At 63.5% G+C, this 9,228-nt stretch overlaps 1 protein-coding gene across 3 annotated transcripts in view; it reads left to right on the top strand.

The window, feature by feature from the left end:
* Positions 1-1,248: 1,248 nt before the first annotated feature.
* SSBP4 (single stranded DNA binding protein 4) overlaps positions 1,249-9,228 on the top strand; it is an 8,645-nt gene continuing 665 nt past the window's right edge. The window contains exons 1-17 of one of the 3 annotated variants that reach the window (XM_029917759.1): positions 1,249-1,339; positions 1,792-1,864; positions 2,247-2,308; positions 2,403-2,487; positions 6,087-6,176; positions 6,664-6,729; positions 6,950-7,009; positions 7,095-7,164; positions 7,334-7,401; positions 7,486-7,553; positions 7,854-7,899; positions 7,990-8,025; positions 8,142-8,196; positions 8,283-8,353; positions 8,449-8,527; positions 8,895-8,923; positions 9,087-9,194. In XM_029917759.1, coding sequence (XP_029773619.1) covers positions 1,290-1,339; positions 1,792-1,864; positions 2,247-2,308; positions 2,403-2,487; positions 6,087-6,176; positions 6,664-6,729; positions 6,950-7,009; positions 7,095-7,164; positions 7,334-7,401; positions 7,486-7,553; positions 7,854-7,899; positions 7,990-8,025; positions 8,142-8,196; positions 8,283-8,353; positions 8,449-8,527; positions 8,895-8,923; positions 9,087-9,194 — 1,116 coding nt within the window. In that variant the 5' untranslated portion in view covers positions 1,249-1,289. The remainder of the gene's footprint in view (positions 1,340-1,791; positions 1,865-2,246; positions 2,309-2,402; positions 2,488-6,086; positions 6,177-6,663; positions 6,730-6,949; positions 7,010-7,094; positions 7,165-7,333; positions 7,402-7,485; positions 7,554-7,853; positions 7,900-7,989; positions 8,026-8,141; positions 8,197-8,282; positions 8,354-8,448; positions 8,528-8,894; positions 8,924-9,086; positions 9,195-9,228) is intronic. The other 2 variants (XM_029917760.1, XM_029917761.1) reach the window with 2 other exon arrangements.

The following is a 9,228-nucleotide window of genomic DNA, read 5'->3' on the forward strand; positions in this document are numbered from 1 at the left end:
TGGTTGGCTCTGCTCCAGGCCATTGGCTTTTTACATTTGTTCCTTCACTGATGGATGCAGGGCTGGAAGATTCCAGCCAGTTGAAGGCTCAGAAAGCCTCTAGAAAGGAAGAGAGTGACAGGAGTGAATTGGACAGGTAAACATGGAGGCCATGGGGCCAGGAAGGCTAAGAGGCCTGTGGGGGAATCCACAGCCAGTCTTGAGGAAAACCCACCCTTGGAGTTGCGTTAACACCAGGAGCTCTATCCTTCTGTGCCCTGTCCCTGTAGGTGGCTGTCACAGTTCATTTGGTGTGGTGTGAGTCAGGGGCACACCTTACCCTAGGACAGCTGCCCAACCCAACCCCTCAACGCCCTCCCCTTTGCCCTTCCCCAGCACCCACAGCCTTCCAGCCCACCATAGAACTTAGCTTCCCCTTGGTATTGTTGCTTCCCTGTCTCTCCATGAGCAGGTAGTCTGAAGGGGTACAGGTGTCTGTTGTGTTCACTGCACAAGGAGGTGCTGGGCAAATGTTGAATGGATGGATGGAGGAAGAGGATCCGGGGCAAGGAAAGAGTCCATGGGCCAGGGCAGGGAGTGGGGCCTGGAAAGAATGGCTAGAACTGCCTCTGTGAGGTCTGAGGGGAACCGAGGAAGGGGGAGTGATTTGATGTGGGGGCGGGTATGTGAGGCTCAAGAAGCCTGGCTGGGAAGGTGGGGAGAGAGCAGGAACATGAGTCAAAGCAGGGTTATTTTAGGATGGGGCCCTCAGCCAGGGCTGGCCGGCCAGCTGAGTGGGGAGGAGTACTCAAAGGCCTTCCAGCTCAGGCCGCCCCTCGGGGAGTCTGCCAGTCTTAGATCTGTACCCTGTACCCCTCCAGCCCACATGGGCAGTAGGTCCCTGGGAACACTGGGAGGGTCCGGTAACTGTGGAGTGGATGGTTGGGAAACCGGTGACCCAGGGGCCAGGAAGTTGTTTCCCTGCTTGCCGGTTGCTGGTGCGGAGGACCAATGAGGGGGTGTGGAGGCTGAGGATGGAGGGGTTTGAAAGGTGGTGTGGATGGGCCGGCCTTCCTATGTGCCCTGTGGAGGACATAGGCCAGCAGGTGGCCTGTTCTTGGGACGGGCAGTGGCCAAATTGGTGTGTCTAGGGGTACCCAGCACTGTGTTTCTACAAGGTGCCATGGAAACCAAGCGGCACTGCTGCCCCTGCTGCCCCTCACCTACCCTTTCTCCAGACTCTCCCTGCAGGGCTGGCATAGCTAGGTCATGGCCACCACGGTGGATGGGTGCTGAGCCTGAGAAGGAGAATGGGGGTCCAGGGACACCTGGAAGAGGAAGACCTCAGGGCCTCCAGCAGGCAAGGCTAGGAGGGAATTAGGTACTGGGCCCTGGCCACATGGCCTAGGGTACTGGCTGGGAGACCCCACCCAGGGCATAGTCTGGAGAGACATCCAGGAGCCCTTTCTTCTGGGCAGAAAACCTCCCTGGGGACTGAGGCTGTTCTGGGGCAGGGTGAGGCCAGGACTTGGTGTGGAACTGAGCAGACTTTGGCTTACAAGTTGGGGGTTAGGGACTGCTGAGAGTGTGGCCTAGAAGAAGGGCCTGCAGGCTGGGTATTGTTGGATATATAGGAGTTGGCTGGTCTGAGCCACTGAAGTCATCACCTGTCAGGGTGGGGGAGATGTCGGTGATTGGGGAACCTGTAGGGGCAGCGGGTGAGGCTGGCCGTGGTGTTGGGAGGGACTCCGTGGGGTGGGGCCGTGGGGCGGGCCCCAGGCCTGAGCCAGTCTCTGCCCTGCCTGCCTGCAGGTTGGCACTGTATGTATACGAGTACCTGTTGCACGTTGGTGCCCAGAAGTCAGCCCAGACCTTTCTGTCCGAGGTAAGCTGGCCTGGCCAGGCAGAGCCCCCTAAGCTGGGCCCTGCCTTACCACCCATACCCTGGGGTCCTCTCCATCTCCTTTCCACTGGGGCTCCAGTGGTAGGGTTTGGATTGCCCCTCTGCTGGGCCTGGGAACTGAGGGGAGGGGGTGGGGAGGAGGGTCAGGGACACCGTGGACTGGTGTCCAGGGATCAGACTGGCCATCTGAGGATCGGTGCCCATTTCTCTGCCCCTCAAAATAGTTGCCCCTCTCCCAGCTCCCTTCCTCTGAGCTCCTGGTCCCCTGCCCCAGCATTCCCTGGGTACCAGCCTAGGCTAGGGCTGTATCAAGTTGGAAGGGGTCAGGCAGGGCCCTCTCACTGTCTTGCCTTCCCCCCCGCAGATCCGATGGGAGAAGAACATTACGCTGGGGGAGCCCCCAGGGTTCCTGCATTCCTGGTGGTGGTGCGTGTGAGGCTGGCCAGGGTGGGCCATGGAGGGGGGCTGGGTGGGGACGTGTGGGGAAACCATCGTCCCCCCCCCCCCCTGCCGCCCACAGCGTGTTCTGGGACTTGTACTGTGCAGCACCTGACCGCAGAGAGGCGTGTGAGCACTCAAATGAGGCCAAGGCCTTCCAGGACTACGTGAGTCCCTGCCCCGGGGACTGGGACCAGGGCTTGTGGGCATAGGCAGGTTTCTGAGCCTGTGGCCTTGGGGGCCTGCATGGCCTGAGGCTGGCTTGGGTGGCCAGGTAGGTCTGACTGTGGGGATGGATCTGGGGTCTGGCCACTTCTGGGGAGTCCCTATTCCCTCTACTCAGCATAGGGTTACTCATGGGATAGGGGAGGCTCCTTCCACTGCACTCAGCTCTGGAGGGTCCCCACAGCCCCCATACCTTCCTGAGGCCAGCACCACCTCTCCTCTCCATCATCTGAATTCCTGCCTCCCCATCTGCCCAGCTGTGCATGTGTAGTTTGTGTGTGTGTGTCTATGTGTGTGTGGGGGGGGGGACAAGGTTGGGGTCACTATTGCGTGTGCCCTCCCACCCCAGCCTTTCTGAGCGTAGGCGGGGTGGGGGTGGGGGTGGGGGGTGGCTAACTGGCAGGTGCACCCTTGAGCAGTAGAGGCCCAGCAGTGGGCACACTTCCTGACTTTGCTTGGTGACTGAGGCTGTTGACGTCACCTCTTCAGCCTCAGTTTCCTTCTGGGTTGAGGGGGGTCAGAAGCCTGTCTGGAGAGGAGAGGGGATGGTATGAAACGGCCGGTGGCATCTTGTTGTGGGCAGATGGCAGCCCCTGCCTTTATCTTCTTTGCCTTGGGTGTGGGGCTTGGCCACCTGGCTTCTCCGAGAGGTCTCTGCTGGCCAGGAAAGGCTTGGGGGCCCCGGGCCCACTCAAGGGGGAAGCAGCAGCTCTAGGCGAGTTACACCTTCCTACCTCCCCCGCCCCCACCGCCCCACCCCGGTGCACCCAGGCTCCTACCGCTGGCGTCTTCACACCCTGCGCAATCCTGCCCGCTCTGCCCCCTTGGGCCTCCCAGGGCGTGGTGGGCCCCATCATACTCTGCCCCTGGTCACAGCTGTGGACCTCCTCCCTGCATGATGAACCCCTCCCCTGCCCAGTGCAGGCCTTTGTAGGGCAGGAGTGCAGCCCCAGAGGGGCAGGGGTTCGTCTTGTCCCTGAAGATGCTCCACACACGCCTTACACTGTGTGTGGGAGCCATGGGGCCCGGGGTCCTACTGTTGTTCCCCACTGGGTCCCACAGCTCGTGTGATGTCCCCCCATCCCTCTCCTGCCAGAATTGGGGCTCCAGGGGTGTTTGGATTTGTGTGCGTGCGTGTCTGACTCCGTGAGGTCGCTCTCTCCCAGTAGAGCCCTAGCCCCTCCCCGGCCTGCTCAGCGCCCCTTCCTTTCCCTGCTGGGCTTTGCCTCCGCGACTCTAGCACTCTAGCGGCCTCTCAGGGCGCCTCCGGGGACGGCAAGGAGGGCGGAGTACTTGGTGCTTCCCACGGAGGGGAACGCGCTTCCTGGGAGCGGGAGCGCGCCGGTTACCATGGCAGCGGAGCGCGTGTGGCGTGGGCGGGGGAGACCGCACAGCACAGCGGACGTGAGTGGGGGGATGGGAGAACCCCCTCTACCCCCCTCCTCCCACCGGCAGTGGGTAGTGACCTGGCCCCCGAGTGACAGGTCCTCTGTGGCTGTGGGTGCACATCCTGCCTGGCCGCTGCCCTAACATGAGTATAGCGCCCTGCTTGCCCCCGCTACGTGGTGGCGGGGAGCCTCCAAGGGGAGGCTCAGTTCGCCCCTCCCCGCTCTGCAGCCGACCTCGGCATCTCCAGGAAAAGCTAGCGGCGCCCAACCCGTAGTCATAGCAACGCAGGTTGGGCCAGGGCGTCTCCGGGTGGATGATTGACGTGGGGGGTCTAGCTGGGGCCACCCGCCAAGGAGAGTGGACTGCCCTGTATTAACCCTTCTGGGCCTAGAATTGGGGAACTCCAAGGGGGTGAGGGGTACCCCATCTTTTCCCTGCCCCCACATCTCATGGTCCGCAGCCTAGAGCAGCTGCCCCCACTTCTGCCCTCCCTACCAGGAAATGCTCTGGCGCCTGCTGTGGCTCAAAAGGAGGGGGACTGCTCTCCCACACTCCCTGTGGTGGGGAAGGGGGGTAGACAGACCTAGGGCTCAGAGGTGCCCCCGTTCAGCCACTGAGACAGGCGCCTGCTAGAGTAGCTGTTCCGGCTGTAAGGCTGTGTCTGCGGGAGGCAGGAGGTGGAGGAAGGGGGGCAGCAGTTTGGAGGGGGGCTGAAAGCTTTATCTCCCCCCCTCCCAAGGGTCTCTTGAGCTTTCAAAAGGTTTGTGATGGGCCCTGGGAGGGCTTTCAGTCACCGTAAGCCTGGGGAGGCTCAAACCCATAACCTCCCCCCCCCTTGGGGCCTGGAGTCCTTCAGAGGCTGACCTTTGTGAAGGGACAGGAAGGGGGGCAGCTTGCAGCCCCCAGGGGGAAGGGTATGTCTCCAGGGGCCCTGCTCTGACTCAGCCAAGGGGCCTTCTCCCTGCTTCTGTAGGGCAGGAAATGCTGTGTGACTGTGGGCAAAATGCCGAACTCCTCTGAACCCAAGTGGCTGCAGTTTTGCAAAGTCCTGAGCATCCATTGTGTGATGGCTTGTGCCAGCCCCAGACACAGCAACGACCCACCAGACCATACCCTTCCTCTTGGGTCCTGTCAGGCCTAGAGTGGAGGCAGATGATCCAGACAGACCAGAGTCCAGGGGTCCCCAGAGAGCTACTCTCTTTTCTACTCAGTCCCTCAGAGTCCTCCTTCTTCCCTATCCTTTGATGTGTCCCCTCTGCCCTGTAAACTAGGCCTCCGTCTCCCCCCTCTCGTCCCTGCTCTGTGGGCCCCAAGGCAGACAGGTCTGGGACTTGGAACTGACCAGAGGAAGTGGCCTGTCAGCCTGCCCCCAGCATCTCTGCCCTTGGCTGACATGGGAATTCCCCTCTAGCAGTCGGTCATCTCCTCTCCTCCATCTGCAGGAAGCTAGAGGCCTTAAGACCCCACCCCAGTAGTCCTGCTCTTCATTTCCCTCCCTTGCAGGAGGAGGGGGATTGGTCTGTGCACCATCTTCAGGGAGGAGCCTTCCCCGAGGGAGGTTCATCTTGAAGCTGCCAGTTGATTTTCAGAGTATCTTGGGTAGAGCTGTGGGTCCAGCTCATCTGCCTGGCCAGCCTGTTGGGCTGGGCCTGGAGTCAGGGACTGCGCCGCTCCCCACTCCCCCCCTAGTCTGAGGTTAAATTCAGATGGAAAGAAAAAGTGTGTGCCAGACGGATGAGGCACATGCCCACTGGAGCCCTGGGTTGTTGGCATTTTCAGACACCCCCAAACCCTCAGGCTTGGGACTGACTCCTTAGGAACTGGGAACACTGGTCTCCTCCTTGGGCTGTCGTTCAGCCTGGCAGGGTCCTGATCACCTCTGGGGTCTTAGGTACAGCAAAGAGGCAAAGGCCATCTCTGAGGGCCACAGAGCACATCTGAGGAGGCGGCCAAGTCAGGGCTGCTAATCCCGGGTGGGGACAGGGGGAGTGGCTCTTCACCACAGGAGCCTCCAGCCATCCTCACATACAGGGGCAGAGGGTCAGATGACCCAGCTTCCTTGTTTGGTGGAGCGGACTGCTTTTGGAAAGGAGGGGACACTCCAGCAGGAAGTGATCTGACCTGGTTTTCATGGCCTTCCCCACCCCCACAGGGCTCTGTAGCGGCCCCTAGTCCAGTGATGGGGAGCATGGCCCCCAACGACGCAATGGCAGCAGGCCCCATGGCACCCGGCTTCTTCCAGGTATAGCCAGGCTGGTGCCCCTTGTTACGCAACTCTTGAATGGCTATGCTGAAAGGTGACGGGGGTGGGCAGTGACAGGGTGGAGGTCTCCCGTGGGGAGAGGCTCCAGCAGGCTGGAGTTGGGTGGGAGGGTGGTCAGTGCAGTGGGTTTTGCATCTGGGCTTTGGTGGAGCCAGTGGGGGAGGGGCCGGTTGAGGGGGCGCAGCGCAGGGGAGGGCGGGGTCTTGGTGCGGTTGGTCTGCTCAAGCCAGGTTGCTAAGGGCCTTAGAGCACGGCTCTCTGAGCCGTGGGTCTTGCCCCTGACTGTTTCCGTAGGGCCTCCTCACCCCAGACCCCATCTTGCACTAGGGGGAGTGCAGGACTGCCCCCCCCCCTCGCCTCCATGGCGTCCCTGCCCCCTCCCTGGCCACGCCCAGCAGGGCCACGCCCAGCAGTGCAGCTTCGGTGGACCTCGCTCTTCCCAACCCGCCTGGTTCTGTCCTCCTAGGGCCCCCCCGGCTCCCAGCAGCCCCCCCACAACCCCAACGCCCCCATGATGGGGCCTCATGTTCAGGTAAGGACCTCTGATGCGTCCCTTCACACACGCAGGTCCCAGCAACTCTAGCCCCCAGCCCCACCGCACTCATGCACCAGGCACTGGCTGGCTGCAGTTTGCTGGCTGGTCCTGGAAGAGGGGGCTGTCTAGGCTTGGGGCCCGGGCGCCGCAGGAATGGGGTAGCTTTGCGGGGTGAACAGGTGGAGGGAGGTGCTGATCCCCGGCCCACCTCTTCCAGCCCTTCATGTCACCGCGGTTCCCAGGGGGCCCCCGGCCCACCCTGCGGATGCCGAGTCAGGTGAGAGAGGGATGAGGGGAGGGGGGGCAGGAGTTGGGCCAGGGTGGCGGCACCCTGGCTCAGTGCTGCCGTGCCCCCTCCGCAGCCTCCGGTGGGCCTCCCCGGCTCCCAGCCCCTCCTCCCTGGAGCCACGGAACCCTCCCCTCGAGCTCAGGGTGAGTAGGAAAGCCCCTGCGGCCGCCTCCCTGTCCACTCAGCAGGACCCCAGCGCGGAATGCCTGGTCCCAGCTGTCTCGGTGCTGTGCAGAACCACCCCCATCCAGCACATGTCCACACTGGGGAGTGTGGGTGGCCTGACTCCCCCCCCTTCTGTCCCCACCTCAGGGCATCCGAGCATGGGCCCGATGCAGAGGGTGACACCTCCACGAGGCATGGCCAGCGTTGGAGCCCAGGTGAGGGCAGGGCCCAGGAGAGAGGGTGTGCCTCAGGGCCTTCCCCCCACACCTCGGCCACTCACAGCCCTTTTGCTTTCCCAGAGCTATGGAGGTGGCATGCGGCCCCCACCCAACTCCCTCAGCGGCCCAGGCCTGCCCACCATGAACATGTAAGGCCCCAGGCGCACCCCTGGAGTGTGCCCAGCTTCCCGGACTTGGTGTGCTGGGGCAGGCTCGAGCTCCGCTGGACATTGTTACTGCCCTGGATATTGTTTACTCTGCTCTTGGGTGGGGAAACTGAGGCCCAAAGGCCAGTGAGTGATGGGATGGGATTTGAAGGCCAACTCAGACAATGTCTGCTGCACTGCGCGCCTACTTGGGGGCACATGGGTGGGGGGGGTGACGGAATGCGCAGTGGGGTCAGTGTACTACCTGGCCTCACCCCGGGGTCCACCCATTGCCTCTTCCAGGGGCCCTGGAGTGCGGGGCCCGTGGGCCAGCCCCAGCGGAAACTCGGTGAGTGGTGGCCCGGAGGGCCAGGGGGAGGCGGTGGCAGCTTGTGAGGGGTAGAGCAGACCAACTGCTCATAGCTGCCCTTCTCCCCAGATCCCCTATTCCTCGTCCTCCCCCGGCAGCTACACGGTGAGTGGGGCTGAGTGGGGCCGTGGCTGTGCAGCTCAAGCTGCGGGGGTAGGGGTTGTGGGCGGCAGGTGGGGGGGGGGTTCTTCCTCACCTTCTCTGTCTCCCTCCTTGTACAGGGACCCCCAGGAGGAGGCGGGCCCCCAGGAACACCCATCATGCCCAGCCCTGGAGGTGGTACAGCCTGGGTGGGGTACAGGGAGGGTGTGCCTGGAGAAACCTTCACACTCCATCCCCTCACGCCCCGGTATCTCCCCTAGACTCCACCAACTCCAGTGAGAACATGTACACGATCATGAACCCCATTGGGCCGGGCGCTGGCAGGGCTAATGTGAGTCGAGGGGGTTCCAGGGGTGGGGGTGTGGAAAGTAGTGGCCCCACTGGGGGTCTGGTGGCCCTGGTCCCACGCTGCCCCGCTGCCCGCAGTTCCCGCTCGGCCCTGGTCCGGAGGGCCCCATGGCGGCCATGAGTGCAATGGAGCCTCATCACGTGAACGGATCCCTGGGTGAGTGGACATCCCGAGACCCACCCCCCCCACTCCCCAACCACGTTGCTTCACAAGCCTTTTGCGCCCCCTGGCGGTTGCTCCCTCCCCTCCAACTCGCTTTTTCTTGGGGCGTCCCAGTTGCGCCCTGGGCTTCGGCAGGCGGCCCTGTGGCAGGGGCTGCGGGGGGGGGGGGGGGAGTTTCCAGTGACGAAGCCATGCGTGCCATTACTGACCCCTGTCCAGACCCTTAGTCCGAGATCCCCAGCAGTGGGGACTAGGGGCGGGGGAAGTTCGGGGAGGGGTTCGGTTGACCCTGGGCTCCTGGACGGGGGAGTCGCGCCTGGCGCCTGGCCTGAGCCGCGGCCCGCCGTCTGTCCGTCCACAGGCTCGGGCGATATGGACGGGTTGCCGAAGGTGAGGGGCGGCGCTCCTGCGTGGGGTGGGGCCTGGGGCTCCCAGTGTGCGGGGAGGCGGGCTTGACCAGGGCGGTGAGGCCTAGTCCGGGTTGGGACGCGCGAGGAGCAGGGTGGCCCGCGGGGGTGGGGGAGAGTACTGCGCTGACCGCGGCCGCCCCCAGAGCTCCCCCGGCGCCGTGGCCGGCCTGAGCAACGCCCCGGGCACCCCGCGGGACGACGGCGAGATGGCGGCCGCCGGGACCTTCCTGCACCCGTTCCCGAGCGAAAGCGTAAGCGACTGCGTCGACTCCCCCCCCGCGGCGG

This window comes from Suricata suricatta, chromosome 12 (assembly GCF_006229205.1).
Source record: "Suricata suricatta isolate VVHF042 chromosome 12, meerkat_22Aug2017_6uvM2_HiC, whole genome shotgun sequence".
NCBI lineage: Eukaryota > Metazoa > Chordata > Mammalia > Carnivora > Herpestidae > Suricata > Suricata suricatta.